General features: G+C 36.1%; 1 protein-coding gene across 1 annotated transcript in view; it reads right to left on the reverse strand.

Annotated features, from left to right (window-relative positions):
• YIPF7 (Yip1 domain family member 7) overlaps nucleotides 1–18716 on the reverse strand; it is a 29661-nt gene extending 10945 nt beyond the window's left edge. Inside the window, 3 exon segments of the mRNA XM_054484823.1 lie at nucleotides 4469–4644; nucleotides 16481–16483; nucleotides 18600–18716. Coding sequence (XP_054340798.1) covers nucleotides 4469–4644; nucleotides 16481–16483; nucleotides 18600–18715 — 295 coding nt within the window. The 5' untranslated portion in view covers nucleotide 18716.
• Nucleotides 18717–22025: the final 3309 nt, after the last annotated feature.

Genomic DNA, 22025 nt, shown 5'->3' on the forward strand with positions numbered 1-22025 from the left:
GACATGGATGAAATTGGAAATCATCATTCTCAGTAAACTGTCGCAAGGACAAAAAACCAAACACCGCCTGTTCTCACTTATAGGTGGGAATTGAACAATGAGAACACATGGACACAGGAAGGGGAACATCACACTCTGGGGACTGTTGTGGGGTTGGGGGAAGGGGGGATGGATAGCATTAGGAGATATACCTAATGCTAAATGACGAGTTAATGGGTGCAGCACACCAGCATGACACATGTATACATATGTAACTAACCTGCACATTGTGCACATGTACCCTAAAACTTAAAGTATAATAATAATAAAATAAAAAAAATTTAAGTCAAAAAATAAAAAATAAAAAATAAAAATTGAGACATGCTATATATTTTAAATTAATTAATTTTAAATTAATTTCACCTGAAGTTTATGCGCTCAAACTTTATTTTTTAATTTTGGCATGTATGCTAAAAATACATTTTCGGTATTTACCACAATAAAGTGGTATTTAATTCCAAATACCTTTTCCTCAGAAAACATAATTATTTTGGAAGAAATTCAGATGAAAAATTCTTTACACAACATCATACTGACGTCAACAATTTATTTAATGGCATAACTAACTCCTGCACATATTTTAACATCAAGCCATGAGACAGTAAATGAACATAAGCCCATACAAATATTTTCGTAATAAAAAAGATTTTATGTGCTTTCTACTGAAATATATCTCTATAATATTGTAGTTTTTATTTATTATAAGGTATGTGAGTGATTATAACTATTTACTAATTGTAGATACTCTAATATAACATCTCATTGTACAAAATAAAAGAAGATAAAACTGCTGTGAAATTTGAATGCAAAATTTATTGTTTTGCTGTCATCTAGTGGTAGTAAAGTATATGATACATATGCTATAAAAGTGAATTAAGATCTCTATTTTCTACGCAAATTGTGGCATTGGCCTTTCATATAGAAGGGTCAAGCTATGCTATAAATACAAAATACCAACTATCAGTAATTTTTCGTATCTGACAGACTTGAATTTATTATTATTATTGAAAATGCATTTGTTAACATATTTATTTTACATTAACAAAGAGCAAAATGTATCATTCTTACATAAAACCAAACAAATATTTTAGACAACAAAATATTTAAGAAATAAAGTAGGACACTTTTGAAACAACATGTTTTTGTGCATAGTATTATAGCTTCATAATTTTATAGGCCATTCTGTTGGATGGTCAATAAAAACTAGTAAATGTTATTTAATGCGTTATCCTAGAAATTGTATTTTTTTTATATCTGAAAAAGACATACCCTGGCCTTTTTCATATCTTTAGACAAAAGAGACTTGAGGCTTTCACAAGTCACTCAGCTTGAAGAACACATTGGATCCAAAATCCAGATATTTCATAGATTCAAAACACAAAATTATATTAGGTACTCTATCTTCTAATACAGGGGTCCCCAATCCCCGGGCCGTGGACCCATACCTACCTGCCCATGGCCTGTTAGGAACCGGGCCGCACAGCAGGTGGAGGTGAGCAGTGGGCAGTGGGCTAACAAGTATTACCACCTTAGCTCCGCCTCCTGCCAGATGAGCTGCATTAGTTTCTCATAGGAGCGTGAACCCTATTGTGAACTGTGCATGCAAAGGATCTAGGCTGCACGCTTGTTATGAGAATCTAACTAATGCCTGATGGTCTGAAGTGGAAGAGTTTCATCCCAAAATCATCTCCCCAACCTGTCTGTGGAAAAATTGTCTTCCACAAAACTGTTCCCTGGGGCCAAAAAGGTTGGGGACTGCTGTTCTAATACACTATATATTTTGGGGAAATTAACTCTGAGCTGTATAAAATGGAAATAAAAATCTATTACATATTTTCTGTTCAAATTGAAAGACGTGTTAGAGGAGGATGTATAGAAAGTGGTAAATTAATGCAACAATAGAGACATTTCAGATAGCAGAAAAGATTATTTTCAATAAATGCTGCAGGAAAAAAATTAGTTAAGCAGCACAGGAAAAAAAGTTAAATCCTTACTTCACATATTAAGCTTAAAAAACTATTGAATAAAAAATTTCAGTATAAAACAAAAAATACAAAAGGATAATTTTAAAATGTGAGCATCTATAAGGAGATAGAGGCAGTACCTAGAGCTGGAGAAACAGATTCTAAACAAAGAACAACTGGAAAGAAATGTTACTAGGAAACATATGCTGGGTTTAAAAAATTAATATCACATTTTTAATATGTCCCAAAGACCCATAAACAAATTAGGCGGCAAACACAAGCTAGGGAAAAAAAAGTTTAAAATACATATTCTAGACAATAATTAATATGGTTACTATATAAAATCCCTAAAAAATAAACGAGGAAAGAAAACTCTTTAGATTCTATAGAAATCTGAACAAAAAAACCCATGAAAAATAAAAAGTCAATACACATATGAGAAATGTCAAAATTTTTTTTAGTAACCCAGAGGTACAAGGTATTCCTTTTTCCTTTTTTCCTATGAAATTGACAAAGACATGTCATATTCTACTCTGGAAGTGGAGTAGAACACCATTTTTGAGACCAGTTGACAGTGTCAGTACCTTTAATCCAGCAATCCCACTGTTATGGGTACATCCTAAGGACAGACTCTATAAAGGTCAAAGATGGTTTCCTATGATGGTCAACAAAGCGTTACTTGCTATAAGGAATAACCTTTAAGGTGTATTTAAATTACAGTTACGTTATATGATAGAACCCTATGAAACCATTATAAATTATTTTCAAATAATAATGACTTTAAAGAATACTTGTATAGAAGTGCTCGTGACAGGCTGGGCACAGTGGCTCATGCCCATAATCTCAGCATTTTGGGAGGCCAAGGCGGGTGGATCACCCGAAGTCAGGAGTTCGAGACTAGCCTTGACAACATGGCAAAGCCCTGTCTCTACTAAAAACACAAAAACTAGCCATGCACGGTGGTGTGCACCTGTAGTCTCAACTACTCAGGAGGCTGAGGGAGGAGGATCGCTTGAACCCAGGAGGCAGAGGTTGCAGAGAGCTGAGATTGGGCCACTGCACTCCAGCCTGGGCAACAGAGTGAGATTCCATCTCAAAAAGAAAAAAATACTTGTGACATAAAGTAAATAAAAAGAATATAATACTTAAGTACTCAGATGCATATATATTCATTGAAAAATAGTATTTTACTTTAAAGTATGCATGTATATTCATACATAATACATATACCCAGGCATTTATAGGAAAATAGAATAAAGACTAGAAGAAAATACATCAAATTGTTAATGATAGTCATGTCTTTGAGACAAGAATTGAAGTAATTTTTATGTTTTTATTCTTATGTTTCTATGTTTTCCAAATTCTGAAGACAATTAGGCAGAGATATTGGCAAAGTCAAGGAAAATGTTTCCTGAGAATAACTTGTAACTTCTAGGTGTTTATTACCTGTAGAGGCAAAACTGAATGAACTGGTTAAAGACAACTGATCCAGAAACAACTGGCTTCTAAAGAGCCAATAGATCGATTATATAAATCTCTGTTCTGTTCTGAACAGTTTAAATCTTTCACTTTTTTATATTTTTAAGGAAAAGAAAGAAGAATGTGGCTGATTGTGTTCATGTGAGGCAAACACCTTTACATCTTGTGATGTAAAATACTGGAAATTTTAATCTATTCCTTTTCACTTGACTACATGCAAAGGACTTGGAGTAGTTAACCAGTGACTATTTCTGCTTGGTTCTCCAATTTAAATCCACTTGGCTTTTAGCGTCTTAACACCTATGTTTCCAGCATTGTATTAACATTGTTTAAGAGCAAAAACAGCACATACAGACTGGCTACATATGGAAAAAAAAAATCAATGGATGGAACAACTCCGAAATCCCCTAAGTACCTTCAGTTCTAAGAATCTGTGGATTTCCTTCCCACCAGCAGCGTTATTTACTGGATTTATATTCTTCCTCACCTACCCATGCCAAGCTGATATGAAAGGGCTTGTATGAGTCAGGAAAGAAAAAAAACTGGCTTGTCTCCATGTCAACAATGACAACAAAAATATTAATTTGAGGAACTATCCAATTTGCCCCCAGGAAAACATAGCATAAAATAAAATATGCTGTGATGAAGTGCTTCATTACCTGGGTGGGAAGGGTGGTCACTCTGATGTAACTACTCTGCCAAAAGATGTCTTCATTTTTTTCTATTCTTGGCCAAGGAGTTCGAATTTAAGAAACAGTGAAAGAGCATTTAATAAGTGCAGCAACATCACAGAATAGCCCATATCTGCACCCAATTTCCCCTATGCAAACATGCAACAAACTTCCAATGGTTTAAGGGTTTTGGTTCAGCAAACTCTTGTTATATGTGAAACAATCACACATAAAACACTGTACACTGAAGGCTGACAGCACACATTAAGTGCTAATTATTGCTATTATTCTTCTAGCTGTACACACATCAACAACACTTCCTTAACTTATCTTCTAGCAAAGGAGGCTCTTCATCAAAACTGTCAATGTAAGGAGATTGTGAATAATAATCTGAGTTGGATGCTGGCTGAAAAAATTGTCCTGCGTAACCTGGTGACATGAGCATCTCTGGTGGAACAAAAGAGGCAGGCTGAGGCTGCTCACCAGCTTGTCTAGAAAAAGAAAAATACAAATATTTATATGTCTGAGAAAAAGGTATCATGACAAAGGAGGAAAATTACAATTTTACTTACATGAATTCATGTAGTTTTTATGAGTATTTACACATGAAAGAAACAACTTACTTAAAATTTAACTTTAGTCTAAAAATGTAAAATAACTGATCATCTTAAGGCTTCTGGAAAAATAATCCATACCAACAAACATTAATTGAGCATGTACAACATGCTGAATACTTCCCCTCATCTTTTCTCAGTTAAAACTCTATAAGGTAAAAGCCATATTTCTAATCCCATTTTACAGAAAAAGACATAGAATTTCACAGAGACTAAACGACTTGTCCAGTAACACAAAATAACATTGCAGGTGCTGGACTCTGGTGTGAAGCTTTCTGAGCAGTGATCTGCTCGCCACATGCTGATGCTTTTTAACTTATCTTCAGGGACAGTCTCCAGCCATGAAGCCCCTCCAAATATGTGGAAGCAGCCAAGAAAAAATATAATTTTAATAGTATAGTCAACTGATAGGAAAAATAAATACATACTAATTGCTGTGCATAAGGAAATACACTTCAGTTCTAGTCATTCCCAGACAGTCATTGCCAATAGAATTGTCTCTGAGTTCCTAGCTAAATGTATTATCTAGTTGGCTTTAGTGTCTCTTTATTTTATTTGTACAAATTTATGGGGTACATATAAAATTTTGTTACATGCATAGATTGTATAGTGGTCAAATTAGAGCTTTTAGGGTATCCAAAACCCAAATAACATTCATTATATGCATTAACTAATTTCTCATCACTCCTCTCCTACCCCCTCACCCTTCCAAGTATCAATTGCCAATGATTCTACTCTCTAACTCCATATGTATGTATTTTTAGCATGTTTATGAGTAAAAACATGTGATATTTGATTTTCTGTGCCTGGTTTGTTTCACTTAAGATAGTGATTTCCATTTCCATCTATATTGTTGTAAATGACATGATTTTATTCTTTTCATGGCTGAATGGTATTTCATTGTATATATACCACATTTTCTTTATTCATTCATCCATTGGTGGATACTAGGTTAATTTCATATGTTTTTATTGTGAATAGTGCTTCAATAAACATATGAGTGCAGGTATCTTTTTGATATATTGACTTCTTTTCCTTTGGATATATACCCAGTAGTGGGATTGCTTGATAAAATAGTCATTCTATTTTTAGTTCTTTGAGAAATCATCATACTGTTTTCCATAGAGGCTAATAATTTACATTCCCACCAACAGTGTGTAAGAGTTCCCTTTTCTCTACATCCTCATCAACATCTGTTACTTTTTGTCATTTTAATAAGAGCCATTCTGACTGGGGGAAGATGATATCTCACTGTTGTTTTAATTTTCATTTCTCTGATGATTAGTGATGTGGAGCATTGTTTTATATACTTGTTGGGCATTACTATGTCTTCTTTTGAAAAATGTCTATTCATATTCTTGCCCACTTTTTTCTTTTTTAAAAAAATTTTGTATTTCCATAGGTTTTGGGGGAACAGGTGGTATTTGGTTACACGAGTAAGTTCTTTACTGGTGATTTATGAGATTTTGGTGTACCCATCACCTGAGCAGTATACACTGAACCCAATTTGTAGTCTTTTATTCCTCACACCCCTCCCACCCTTTCCCTCGAGTCCCCAAAGCCCATTGTATTATTCTTATGCCCTTGCATTCTCATAGCTTAGCTCCTACTTATAAGAGAGAACATACAATGTTTGGTTTTCCATTCTTGAGTTACTTCACTTAGAATAATAGTCTCCATTTCCATCTAGGTTGCAGCAAATGCCATTAATTCATTCCTTTTTATGGCTGAATAGTATTCCAAAGTGACTAATATCCAGAATTCCAAAGTGACTAATATCCAGAATCTACAAGGAACTCAAACAAATTATCAAGAAAAAAAAATCCCATCAAAAAGTGGGCTAAGGACTTTAACAGACAATTCTCAAAAGAAGATATATAAATGGCCAACAAACGTGAAAAAATGCTCAACATCACTAATAGTCAAGGAAATGCAAATCAAAACCATGATGCAATACCACCTTACTCCTTGCCCACTTTTTACGGGGATTGTTTCAGGGTTTTTTGGCTGTTGAGTTTCGGGTTTTTTGGCTGTTGAGTTTCAGGTTTTTTGGCTGTTGAGTTTCAGGTTTTGTTTTTTTTTTTGGCTGTTTGTTGGCTGTTTTTATTGCTGATTCAATCTTGAATCATTATTGGCTGGGGGCCAAAGCCAGATGGAGCTGGACTAGGCAAGCTTGCACACAGGCCCGCCAGTCATGAGTGCATGTACCAGCAATGACAGGTGAGGGCAAAACAGTCCATCAAAAAGTAGGCTAAGGACATAAACTCAATTCTCAAAAGAAGATATACAAATGACCAACAAACATATGAAAAAATGCTCAACATCACTAATAATCAGGGAAATGCAAATCAAAACCATGATGCAATACCACCTTACTCCTTGTCCACTTTTTAATGGGATTGTTTCAGGGTTTTTGGCTGTTAAGTTCAGTTCCTTGTATATCTGGTTTTTAGTCCCCTGTCAAATGAATATTTTCCAAATATTTTCTCCCATTCTACTGGCTGTCTCTTCACTCTGTTTATTATTTCTTTTGCTGTGCAAAAGTTTTTAATTAAATCCCATTTGTCTATTTTTGTTTTTGTTTCCTATGCTTTTGAGGTCTTAGTCATAAATTCTTTGCCTAGACCAATGTCCAAAAGTTTTCCCTATGTTTTATTCAAGCATTTTTATAGTTTTAGGTTTTATGTTTAAGTCTTTAATCCATCGTGAGTTTATTTTTGTATATGGTGGGAGATAGAGGTCAAGTTTAATTCTTCTGCAAATGGCAATCCAATTGTCCCAGCTCCATTTATTGAAAAGGGTGTCCTTTTTCCAACTTATGCTGTTGTCAGCTTTGTCAACGACTAGTTAGCTGTAAATATGTGACCTTATTTATGTGTTTTCTATTACGTTCCATTGATCTGTATGTCTATTTTTATAGCAGTACCATGCTGTTCTGGTTACCATAGCCTTGTAATATAATTTCAGGTCAGGTAATGAGATGCCTCCAGTTTTGTTCATTTTTCTCAGAATTGCTTTGGCTATTCGGGCTTTTTTTCTCCTTCTGTATGAATTTTAGGATAGTTTTTTTCTAATTCTGTTAAAAAATGATGCTGGTATTTTGATAGTGATTGCATTGAATCTATAGATTGCTTTGGGCAGTATGGTCATTTAAACAATATTAATTCTTTCAATCCATGAGCATGAGATGTTTTTCCATTTGTTTGTGTCTTGCACAATATTTTTTCATCAGTGTTTGTCATTTTCCTTGTAGACATCTTTCACCTCCTTGGCTAATAAATGTATTCCTAAATTTTGTTTGTAATTGTTGTAAATGAGATTGCCTTCTGGATTTCTTTCTCAGCTGGACAGTTATTGCTGTATAGAAATGCTACTGATTTTGTATGTTGATTTTATATCCTACAGCTTTACTGAATTCATTTATTAACTCTAAGATGTTTTGGTGAATTCTTTAGGTTTTTCTAGAAATAAGATCATATCATCCAATTTCCAATTTGGATGGCTTTTATTTTTCTCTCTTGCCTGATTTCTCTAGATAGGATTTCCACTACTATGTTGAACAGGAATGGTGAGAGTGAGCATTCTTGTCTTGTTTCATTTTTTCTTAGAAAAAATGCTTTCAACTTTTTACATTCAGCATGATGTTATCTGTGGGTTTGTCCTAAACAGACTTTGTTATTTTGAGGTACATTCCTTATATTCCTAGTTTGTTGAGAGTTTTTGTTATGAAAGGATGTTGAATTTTATCAAATGCTTTTCTGCATCCATTGAGAAAGTCATATGTTTTTTGTCCTTGGCTCTGTTTATGTGATTTATCACATTTATTGCTTTACATGTATTAAATCATCCTTTCATCCCTTATATAAAACCTACTAAATCATGATGTATTTTTTTGATGTGCTGTTGCATTTGGTTTGCTAGCATTTTGTTGAGGATATTTGCATCTATGTTCATCAGAACTATTGATCTAGTTTTTGTTGTTGTTGTTGTTGTGTCCTTGTCTGGTTTTGGTATCAGGTGTTACTGGCCTTGTAGAATGACTTAGAGAAAATTCCCTCCATCTGAATTTTTGGGAACAGTTTCAGGAGGATTAGTATTATTTCTTTTTTGTATATTTGGTAGAATTCGACTGTGAATTCATGTGGTCCAGGCCTTTTCTTTGCTGAGAGACTTTTTATTGCTGATTCAATTTTGTCGCTTATTATTGGTTGAGGGCCAAAGCCAGATGGAGCTGGACTGGGCAAGCTTACACTCAGGCCCCCCAGTCATAAGTGCATGCACCAGCCATGACAGGTTAGGGAGAAATAGTCCTCAGGCCTCTGGTGGAATTCTGGGGTAAAGTGTAGTCACCACTGCACTGAGGTCCTTCCACGGGAAGGGTGGGACCAGTCCCAGTGGCCTTAGCTTGGCCAGTGAGTAAGAGACTTGCTTCCTTCTTACAGCCCCCAGTCCGGACAGGGTTCACTCCCCTGTCTCAGGTGTCATAGCCAATCCAACTGTTGCCCCTCAGTTCATTCTCATGGCCCATAGGAGTCTCCACTTAGCTCAACACTAGGCCTTCATGGCAACTCTCATCCTGCTCAAGTAGGAGGAACAGTACCTACTTCCTGCACTGGTGGCTGCAGCCCATGCCACACTAGCTTCTTAGTCTTGGTTGTTAGGGCCAGCCCCTAGTTCACACCCCGGTTCTGCAAACTGCGGCCTAAGTTTCCTTAATGCCTAGGACTGGAATTCTTAGGACTTCACACAGTCTGTTAAGGGCTAATATCTAGAATGGTGTCTTACTTTAGCTGCCTGAGTTTCAGAAACAGCATGGAACCCAAGGCATGTTCTCTCCCTAAAGCAGTTCCTTCTCACAGTTTCCTGGTTGCTTTCTAAGTTAGACCTAAGGTTTGAGAGAGTCAAGGTGCTCTCCCATAACCTGAATTATGCAATTCCCCAGCAGGAAAGTGGACCATGTACAGACTCTCACTCACCCTCTCCTGTACTGGAGAGTCATTCCTGGTTCTTGGCTGGTCTTGGCCATGTATGCTGCCTATTTTCCTTCCCCTTCCTAGCTTTTGGTGTTTTCTGTCACTTTCCTGTTGAACTCCAGTGTTCTGCCTTGGATAATATATTAGAAGTGTGATTGTCTACACACCATTTTACTTCTTCTAAGTGGATAAAACATGCTTGAAATGCTTCAAGTCAGCCACCTTGAACAAAAAAAGAGTCCCTTTTTTAAAATGGGCAATTCAATTTTGCCAAGCCATAATACCTCTTTGACATGTTTTTGCTTTTTATTTTTATTCATTTTAAATTGTTTTTACCTTAAAGAATGGAAAGAAACATAGAGCTGTCCAGTAACACGTTTTAAGTTTCTTTCACAAAAGCCTTTGGGGTAAACTAAATATACAGTCCAAGGTTCTGAACTTGGTAAACTCCCTGTGATTTCTTTATAATAAAATATTTACAAAATGGCCTTTAGTACTTTCCTTCAAACATTAATCTTAATATGAAATCTAAGAATAACATATTCGACCTTCTTTATGTGAGTAAGCCTGACCAAGAGAATAACTTATTTAGGAAAAGAAAGCCACAGATATAGAGGGGGGAGATATACACTTAATCATTTACTACCTCAAATGTATGCTCATTAAGAGCAAGAGCCTGGTGTAATACTATTTGTACTTGCCAGAATGTATGGTGATTACCTGCTATTATCGTTCACTTAGCCATATGTAATATTCCTAATCTATTTTCCAGCAAAATAGGCACACCATCAAAAAGACTGGTAGAAACAAATTAGAAATAGGAATCTGAATGGCTTTTTTGTTGATAAAAAATTCCCCAATACCTATTTTTTTAATGTAAGCCTTTCCAGAAAAATGAAAGGGACACATAAAGATGACTAAATGGACCAATGTCTAAGTAAGACTATGTCATTGCCGTACTTGTCTGACCTCACCATAACTCATGTCAGGTGCTACTAATCAGTCTTGAGTAAACATAACCTTCACAGTTATTAGCTGCAAAGCAACCTCTGTGAATGAGTGGACTATTTCAGGTAGTAACTTTGACCCATCCTCTTCAAAGAGAAACAAAATTTTACAGAAAAAATTTATCAGGAGCTTCGATTCTATTGTCCTTATTGTAATGGGGGTATAATATTAAAATTCCTCTACCACTTATTTAAGAAAGTAGAATGTTAAAATTTGTCCCATAAAGGAAGACACATAATTATTTATAAAATTACCCTGCTCATCTTTGATAACTATCTAAATTTAAATTATATCTTTCTTTATTTTATATCTTTGTATACCATCACTGTAATATTAAATGTTGCATCTCAATAAAAAAAAGGATAACCAATACCAAAAGAATCACATTATTAGTCCAAAGTATGACCCAAAAAATCTGTAAATGATATAATTTGGATCTGTGTCCCCACCCAAATCTCTTGTTGAAATGTAATCCCCAATGCTGGAGGTGAGTCCTAGTGGGAGGTGATTGAATTATGGGGGCAAATTCTCATGAGTGGTTTACCACCATCCCCCTAGGGCTGTTCTCATGATAGAGTTCTCACGAGATCTGATTGTTTGAAAGTGTGTAGCACTTCCCACCTCTGTCTCTTGATCCTGCTCCTGCCACGTGAGATGATGCTCCTTTGTCTCCCACCATGAGTAAAAGCTCCCTGTGGCCACCCCAGGAGCATCTGTTGCCATGCTTCCTGTTCAGCCTGTGGAACTATGAGTCAATTAAACCTCTTTTCTTTAAAAATTATCCAGTCTCAGGTATTCCTTTATAGTAGTGCAATAATGGCCTAATACCAGAAATTGGTACTGAGGAGTGGGGGCATTGCTATAAAGATACTTGGAAATGTGGAAGTGGCTTTGGAACTGGGTAACAGGTAGATGTCGGAAGAGTGTGGAGGGCTCAGAAGAAGACAGGAAGATAAGGAAAAATTTGGAACTTCCTAAAGACTCGTTAAATTGTTATCACCAAAATGCTGACAGTGATATGGACAATGAAGTCTAGGCTGAAATCTCAGAGGGAGATGAGAAACTTAGTGGGCACTGGAGTAAAAGTCACTTTTGCTATGCTTTAGCAAAGAGCCTGGGTGCATTGTGCTCCTTCTTTAGGGATGTGTGAAACTTTAAAAGTGAGAATGATGGTTTAGGGCATCTAGTAGAAGAAATTTCTAAGCAGTAAAGCATTCAAGATATGACCTGGCTGCTTCTAACAACCTATGTTTATATGTGTGAGCAAAGAAATGATCTGCAACTTGAAATTATATTTAAAAAGGAACCAGAGTGTAAAAGTTAGGAAGATTTGCAGAATGGCCAAATGGTAGAAAAGAAAAGCCCATTTTCAAAGGAGGAATTCAAGCAGGCTACAAAAAATTGCATAAGTTAAAAAAAGGAGCCGTGTGCTATTAGCCAAGAAAACTGGAAAAGGACTCAAAGGCTTTTAAGTGACATTTGTGGCAGTCCCTCCCATCACAGGCTCAGAGGCCTAGGAGGGAAGAATGGTTTCATGGGCCAGGCCCAGGACCCCACTTCCCTTCATAGCCTCAGGACATTGCTCCCTGCATTCTGGCCACTCCAGCTCCAGCCTTGGGGCAAATGAGCCCAGTTACAGCTCACTGTTTCAGAGGATGCAAGCCATAAGTCTTGGTGGCTTCCACATAGTGTAAAGCCTGCAGGTGCACAGAGTGCAAGAGTTGAGGCTTGGAAGCCTCCACCTAGATTCCAGAGGATTTATGGAAAAGCCTGGATGTCCAAGCAAAAGCCTGCTTCAGGGGTGGAGCCCTCATGGAACACCTCTACTAGGGAAGTGTGGAATGAAAAAGAGGGGTTGAAGCCCCCACACAGAGTCTCCACACAGAGTCCCTTACAGTGCAGCTTTGAGAAGAGGGCCATCATCATCCAGACCCCAGAATGGTAGCTCCCCCAGAAGCTTGCAACCTGCATCTAGAAAAGCCTCAGACATTCATCACCAGAACTTGAGAGCAGCCACAGAGGCTGCGCCCTGCAAAGCCACAGGGCTGGAGCTGCCCAAGGCCTTGGGAGCTTACCTCTTGCATCAGTGTGACCCGGACGTAGGACATGAAGTCAAATGAAATTATTTTGAAGCTTTAAGACAGGGGTGTCCAATCTTTTGGCTTCCCTGGGACACACTGGAAAAAGAATTGTGTTGGGCCACACATAAAATATACTAACACTAATGATAGCAGATGAGCTAAAAAAATTGCAAAAGTATCTCATAATGTTTAAAGAAAGTTTACAAATTTGTGTTGGGCCACATTAAAGCCACCATGGGCTGTGCACAGCCTGTGGGCTGTGGGTTGGACAAATTTGCTTTAAGATTTAATTACTGCACTGCTGGGTTTTAAACTTGCATGGGGCATTCCCTTTCTTTTTGGCCAATTTATCCCTTTTAGATGCCTACACCTCCATTGTATCTTGGAAGTTACTAATTTGTTTTTGATTTTACAGGATCATAGGCAGAAGGGACTAGCCTTGTCTCAGGTGAGACTTTGGACTTGGACTTTTGAGTTAATGCTGGAGTGAGTTAAGACTTTGGGGAACTGTTGGGAAGACTTAATTTGAACTTCGAAATGTGAGGACATGAGATTTGGGAGGGTCCAGGGGTAGAAGGCTATGGTCTGGATCTGTGTCCCCACCCAAATCTCATGTTGAAATGAAATCCCCAGCTGGCGGTGGGGCCTAGTGGGAGGTGATTGGATCATGGAGGTGGTTTCTCATAGATGGTTTAGCACCATCCCCCATTGCTGCTCTCGTGATAAAGTTATCATGATATCTGGTTGTTTAAAGATGTGCAACAACTCCCCACTCTCTTTTGGTCCTGCTTCTGCCATGTAAGACTCCTGCTCTTGCTTTGCCTTCTGCCATGAGTAAAAGCTCCCTCCCTGAGGCCTCCCCAGAAGCAGATGCTGCCATGCTTCCTCTACAGCCTGTGGGACTATGAGCCGATTAAACCTCTTTGCTTTATAAATTACCCAGTCTCAAGAATTTCTTCATAGCAGTGTGGGAATGGCCTGATACAGTAAATAACCCAATTCTTACATTTTAGGGTTTTTTTTCTAAAAATTTATATGAACAACCTTAATTTTAAACACATATTATGAATTCACATTTAGTCCCCTATGTCTTCTGGTATTTTCCTTTTGTTACTAAGTGGCACCAACTCTGAATGGCTATGCCAATGAGTTTTCATATATTCTTAGAGACATCTTTCAAGGCTACAATATCCTTTAATGAAAAAAAGTCTCTGAGATAATGGATCTGGACACTTCACTATTTGCTCTATTAAGCCTATAGTCCTTGCCAATTAACCTATTAGAGATAATGTAATGAGTCAGATTAATATGCTCAATATTCATGATGTTAAAGTTATGTATTTGTACCTCACACACAATAAGACTCTTGCAGAATATGCCAAGAAAATGTAACTCTTCTCCTGTATTACACAATATCTCCATTAGCTCTATTGAAAGATAAATACTGAAATTGTGATAATTTCAATTCAGCACATTATTACAGATAAAATAAATGTTAACTGAATTAGATCAAAAACTTGAACTCTGGCTGGCTGAATTTAAACTTTAGCTTTGTTAGTAAACATCTCCTCTTCCTTTAAAAATCACTTCAAACTACAGAGAAGTGACTGTAGGGCTCCTTTAGAACAAACAGCAAATTTCATTTATAAGTACTCATAAATACATATACATTCATTGAAAAAGAGTATTTTATTTTTAAATATGTATATAATATACACATTCATAGGAAAATAGAATAAAGGCAGCAAGGAAGTACACCAAATTGTTAATAATAGTCATGTCTTGGCGACAAGATTTGAAGTGATTTTAATATTTTCTTCATATGTTTCTATATTTTCCAAATTCTATACTGGATACAATTAGATATCTGATAGTTTTCTAAAAGCAGAGATGTTGGTGGAGTCTAGGAAAATGTTTAACAAGAACAGCTCAAAACTTTTTGGTGTTTATTAATTCCAGAGGCAACACAGAATTAACTAGTTAAACATAACTGATTCAAAACCATATCTCTATAACTTATCTATGTAAATTTCTGATTAAGCTTGTAAACTTAGGCAATCTAAGTGCCTTGGTAAGAACTTATCAAATAGGATGAGTTTGGTGGTAGCCTGAGTCAGGGAGTGGTAGCTGGGAGAGTTGCCTTCTGCAACATCACTAGACTCTGGTTGGTCTAGCTGGGTGCACAGTGATGCCTTAACTGTGTTTGAAATACTAGAAGATCAGGTCTGAGGATTCAGAAAAGATGATGATTCAATATTTATCTGTCAAAGTCCTACCAAACCACTCAAAGGGATTTTTCCAGTTGTTCACACCTTTCTGCAACAGTATCTATTTCTTTTTTCCAAATAATATGAATAGATTTCACATTTCAAAAGGTGGAAAAATATAGCCTCAGTAACTAGTTATAGATGGTTGAAAATTATCCCTATCTGAATGGCTGAATAATTATGTTTTTAAAAAGATAATGATCTTACTGTTCATTCTAAAATAAGAAAACTTGTTTTTAAATATAAATATCTTCATTGTCTTAGTGAGCCCAGTCACCCAGCTTTCAGATCAGTACACCATTGAGCCAAACAGGCTTTTTAAAATGAGCTCTCATATACTGTGGACAGGGATGAAGGAAGAGAGAGAGTGAAAGAGAGAGGCAAAGACAGAGACAGAGAAACAGAAGCTGAATGACTGATTATAACTATTCTCTAGGTTCCTACATCTTTTGCAGGATGATCATCATCTTGTTCTGATTTGGGGTATATTTTAATTGAACTATTCGTGGTATGAATAAAAGATCAAATCTCTGCATTTCCTTTGATGTACATAGTAAATCACTGACCTGACTCCATGTTTTATGTACCTCATAAAACTACCACAGCTACTATGCCCTTTCCTAATTCCTGAGATGCACAGTGTGAAAATGCTGCATCCGAATCAGGACTTGGATTTAAATGCTAAGCATCTGAAGCAGGGTAGGCCATCAAACTGGTACTGTAAAATTATGAGCTTTCCTCATCTGGCTACATTAATTTCCATCTCTTTGTCATTTTGATTTCTAGGAAATGTTCAGTCAAATGGAAAAAGAAAATTAGAGTGCGTGGGGTGGGTGGATAAAGTCACGGTCCATGAGTCCTTGCTTAGGGAGAAAGTTTTTCTCTCTTATTGTACGTTTTAGTTTAATTTAATCTGAAAATATCAATGCCACCCAAATGCTAATCTTATCTGGAAAAGAGAGTGGAGAAAAGAAACAGAAGGTTTAAGGCAACTAGTTCCTTTCTACAAAACAGAAGAGAGCTTAAAAACTTAGTAGATAGCTTTCATTGTGGATTGCAAATTTAGAGTGACTACCTTTGTATACCTTAGTGCTCAAACTACTCCCTGTGCCTCAAACATTTTCCTGTTTTTTTTTTTTTTTTTTTTACCTTCCAAAGTGTAAATCATAAAAGGCAGCCTGACTAGTGCTAGGCAGGATAGCATAGGAGTGTGAATTAGATACAATTCCAGATATTCAACTTTTCCAGCCTAAAAAAAAATATATCTCAGTACGTTTCCCTATCTCGAAAGCAGCATCTATTTGCTTATACCTGTAGGAGTGATCAGTCAGTAAAAAGAGAGTCCATTTTTTTCTGGGCAGAGTAGGAACAGAAGACTCCCCACTGCCTGCTATATGTATTCTCTTTTCCTCTTTTCTATTTGGAGCTTTTAAGGTGTATTTGTGTATGTGTGTGTGTATAACAAAGCTTCAAAAATTAATACATTTGAAATATATCACATATCCTAATTTATGGAACAGTTTATTCCTATTATCCTAACATTATTATAATAGCACTAATTTTACACTTAAAAAGTCTTTATTTTATAATAAGTCATATGCTCACACTAGTTATAGCCTTAATCAAACAACCTTGAGCTAAAATCCTTACCCCATTTCTTACTAGATGAATAACCTTGAGAAAGTCTCTTAATTTCTCTGTGTGTCTGTCTTCTCATGCAAAATGGGGATGACAGTGCAAGTTGAGTATCCTTTATCTGAAATGCTTGGGACCAGAGTGTTTTAGATTTCGGATTTTTACGGATTTTTGAATATTTACAGAACACATACTGGTTGAGCAACCTTAATCTGAAAATTAGAAATCTGAAATGCTCCACTGAGCATTTCCTTTGAGCACATGTCAGTGTTCAAAAAGTTTTGGATTTGGGGACATTTCAGATTTCTGATTTTGGATTTGGGATGCTCAACCTGTAGTGCCTAACTCATATGGTGTTCCAATGAGTTAATGTATATAATTGAGGATCCAATGAGTTAATTTATGTAATTTCAGAACAGTTCCTAACATATAATAAAAACTCAATATATTGTAGTTATTATGAAAGTTGAAGAGTCTGACTCTTCTTGCCCTCTAACCTAGACCCACAAAAAAAATTCCAAGAAAGCAGTATACTTCAGTGACTTTAGGTAACAAAGTGTCAATTGCTTTTGTAAGTCATATTTATATGAATAAATACTGTTTATATAGTGTTTTTACTTTAACACACACTTTCCTACATATTGTCACAATTTTTTCATAACAATTCCATTAAGTAGGTATTATTAATATCTTTATTTTCCAGATTAAGACAGTCAGAGAAGTTGCCATCCCAATATCACAGACAAAAATTACCAAAATCAGAATTTGAGCCAAATTCTTCTTACTCTAAATGCCATATTTTGCCACTATCAAATTCTTAATCATTTTGTTTCATTTTCAACTCAAGTTGAATTTTTACCTCAAATAACTATCATATTTTGACATGTTTACCTTGATTCCATCATGGCATTTTTCATACTTTAATTGCATATGTAATTGGCCAATTGTTCAACATAAAAATATTAAATTGCATGAGAGAAAAACTATGAATTTCCTCGTTATATTTGGATTTGCAGTGCCCTTCTTAATTTCTGAAACACAAGCAGAATCTCAATAAATGCTTATTAAATTAAATGAAATCTGTTTCTCAAGAAGTGCCCTGGAAAATATTAGGCAAAAGGAAAATGCTTTCTGTTTGCCCAGTGCCTGTATCCCAGCTCCCTGTTAAGTGACAGTTTGAAAAGAGGAGACAAGCCATTCACTGGGCTTAGGCTGAGGTGATAAAGGGGATTCATGGAGAACTTGGTGAATTTCTCTGCCCTTTCCTGACATTTCTTCTTGGGCAATTGACTGAGATATGTTGAGGCAAACGTTGGCTTTTCCCAAGGAAACCTCCCTCTCTAGAAATCCCCATCATATTAAGACTTCTTAAAACAAGAACAATACAACTCAGTGCGGTGGCTCATGCCTATAATCCAAACACTTTGGGAGGCCCAGGGGGGCGGATCACTTGGGCTCACAAGCTCGAGGCCAGCCTGGGCAGCGTGGCCAAACCTCGTCTCTACTAAAAATTAAAAAAAAAAAAAATAGCCAGGCATGGTGGCACACACCTATAATCCTAGCTACATGGGAGGCTGAGGGACAAGAATCGCTTGAACCCAGGAGGCAGAGACAGCAGTGAGCCAAGATTGCACCACTGCACTCCAGCCTTACAAAAGCAATTGACACTTTGTTACCTAAAGTCACTTAAGTATACTGTATTTTGTTAATTAGTTGCTTTCTTGGATTTTTTTGTGGGTCCAGGTTAGAGGGCAAGAAGGGTCAGACCCTTCAACTTTCATAATAACTACAATACATTGAGTTTTTACTATATGTGGGTGACAGAGTGAGATTCTGTCAAAAAAAAAAGAACAATATTAAGTACTTACTTTCTAGATACATAAAGATTTCCATAGGCATTAGAATCATCACCACTCTGCTCCTGGTTATCAATAGTAAAATTAGATTGGTAAAAATCAGAGTCAAATTGTGCCAAGTTTGACATCCTGAAAAATAAGAGTATGTTTTTAATAAGTTCATGAGTCAATAAAACTTAGTTTGAGATATTTACAAAGATCAACTAACAATGTGATTATGGCTGTATTACTAACAGAAAACAAGATGTCCTTTGAATGGGGTCAATAAAGTATTGGGGGAAGGGTATAGAAATATATGCTAGAAAGTTATTTACAGAATGTGTTATCTTCAACTACTTTTCCTGAAGTTTTCACAACCTGGACTGTGGCTTTTAATAAGTTGACTTTAATTCATCTGAAAGAACTAATCTTCTCCAAATATCTTATTCTTAGTAATTTAAGAGAAAAATCTTGAAACTTAGGACACATCTAGAAGGATTTCCCTAAAACCATATGTTTTTCACTTTAAGCAGGCACACACACACACACACACACACACACACACACACACACACAGCAAGGATTATTATCTGCAAATGGCTGATAATAATAATACTCCTTCCCAAAGCAAAACCAAAACCCTACAAACCCATTTCCTTGTTCTAGTTGGCAAATCTTAAAAAGTGTTTGGAATATTTTCGTTTTTCTTTTGCTCTGGATACTGCACCTGGGCTTCTGGCTGAGTCAGAGAGAAAAAGACTCAATCCTGCTAAGGGAAGTCTTTTGTTCTATACATTCTCTCTATAGTTTCCACTCACTTCTGGGAGTAAAGAGGAATGATTGTTTTTGAATGAGACCTAATGGCCAGGAATAACAGAGGGAAAAATAAAGAACTGAGAGAAGGAAGAGGGATGGGAGAAGAGGACATTAGAGAGGTAATAGTGGCTCTTTGGATAAAAAGTAGAGAATAGAGAAGAGACTCTTTTCAACTGGACAAATATGGTTATTCAACTCAACATTTAATTCTTTATTTTTCTTTGAAAACCTTCTTATTTTAAAACAGTGGATTTAAAAATCACCAGGAGTAATCCATATACTTATAATAATCTATGGAATACTACTTATAAAAATCTCAAATGAAATTGCATAAACAGCATCAACTCTAAGGGCATCATTAATCAGAAATATTCAAGTAACACTTGTCAAGTATATCAAATTTGTTCAGTTCAATAAAAATACAAAAAGCGTCTCTAAAATTAGATGCAGCAATTCACACATCTGATGCAGTAAATCAAGATTTTTCATTAGTAATGTGTATAAAAGTAGCTATGAATTATGTAAACTAAAATCAGGACTTAGTGACAAATCTTTTAACAATTTATAATTTAAAGAACTTAAAATGTATTAGCATAACTTTCTCAACACATGAAAATATGCTATTATAAAGCATAGAGAATAATTTATTGAGAATACACTAAATTTTCATAACATGCAAAGCTTTATGTAACATGACTATTGATACTACAGTCCTTATATAACCAAGCTTTGTATTTTGTTTAAATGCCAAGTCTTTTAGAAGGAGCAGACACATACCTCTATTTATTTTTTATGGAAAGATCCTGCAGTAAATGTAGCTTGGCATGAGAAATTTAAAGCAAATCCGTTGGTGAAAAGATGACATGCTGGCTATATATATACCTTTCTAAATTTGTATTCTGACACCCTGAGCAGATGCTACAGTCAAAAATAAAAAAGCCTGCCAAAAGCCAAATACAGTATCTTATAACACTTATTATGGTTTACAAACACAGTGAACAGTGTTACAGACATACAATTTGATAATATGGAAATTGTGGAAAGATAGATACAATTCCCTTTTGTACATGTCTATTAAACTCTGAGGTAAGATCATTTATTTGAGGCAAGCAGTTAAAAAGTAAGAGGCCTCAATGTCCCTTCCATTTCATGGATTTCCTAATAATATGCAGTAAAAATAAAAATATGGCACATGATCTTATCGTGAAGATCTCAGCACCAAAATGAAAATGAGTTGTGGTCAATTTTATCTAAATCAGAGCTATTCTACTTATATGAGCAATATTTAAGAAGACTAATTATGGTCTGCCTCTGACTTTTTTCCTGCTTCCTACTTTTCCAGCAGAGGCCAAGATGGATATGCTAATGGGATCTAGTGCTTCTTACTTGATGGACAGGTTCTGTACCATTATCGAGCCAATCCTAACCACTGGAAGGCTTTAGTTCCATCCCCACCTCAGGAAGCTCTCTGAATTGTCCCTTCTCTGTATCACTGGGTCTCTGCTGGGAGCCTACTTTCTGGTTCTGACCCAGGTAACCTAGTTAATACTATCAATTCTATCTAGATCTGTTGTTCTCATCCCTAATATTAATCTCATGGTTGGAAGTCAAGTTCCCCTGTGGTTTGCTTCATGCTGATTCTCTTTTCTAGGACTTAAAACTTCCCATGTATCCAAATCTCCGTAACTGAAATTTTCTGTCCAAAGGCAGATAATTTGGCACTTAAGAATCTTCAACTGGAGCCAATGGCAGAATGCTGGAGTACTTTTTTCCACATTGTTTAAAAGCATTTGAAATTTGAATGTCTTTAATCACAGCTGCCCTTCCTACATCACTAGTCAGGCAACAATTGGTCACACATTTATCAAGGACATACTGTTGAGTTCCAGACTCTGTTGTAGATGCCAGGGTTTCAGAAACAGGCAAACTAAACATTTAAAGAGTTACATCTTAGTACTGATTTTGCTACACCTACAACTAATAATAATGAATAACTGGGCATTGTTCTACAAACTTTAGGTCATTCAATTTTTGTAACAACCTGATAAGGTATTATTATCCCATTTTACCAAAAAATAAATGGAGATTGAATAATTTTCCCAAAGTCATTAGCTAGTAGGTGAAAAAGCCAATGTTTGAAAAATGACTGAATTCAGAACTCACATTATCCAAGATAATTTCAGGAATTATACAATAGAATATACCATTCAGATGGAGAGTGCAAAGGGGAGAGGATTTGAATACTCAGGGAAGGCTTCTTAAGAGGGTCATTTGGATAGAGATCTGATGGATGATAATGAAGAAGTCGCTTTACAAACTACGTGAAGAACATTTCAAGCAAAGACTTTCAGATGGCAAGGAGTTTTGTGGTTTCTGGTTTAGAAAAAAAAAGCCAATGTTGCTAGGGATTTTTGAATTAGAGAAAAGTTGAAGGAGATGAGGTCAGAGGTATGAACAGAGGCTGGATCAAAAAGGAGCCTGTAGGCCGTGGTAAAGAGTCTAAAGGTTACTATAATTGAAATGAAATGTCATTCTAGGGTTGTATAAAATGTGATGATTCTGTATTACTCACAAGTGGAAGAGGGAGACTGGTTAGGAACAGAATGTTACAATAACACAGGCATGAGATGGGAGTGGCCTGAA

This window comes from Pongo pygmaeus, chromosome 3, assembly GCF_028885625.2.
Source record: "Pongo pygmaeus isolate AG05252 chromosome 3, NHGRI_mPonPyg2-v2.0_pri, whole genome shotgun sequence".
Lineage (NCBI taxonomy): Eukaryota > Metazoa > Chordata > Mammalia > Primates > Hominidae > Pongo > Pongo pygmaeus.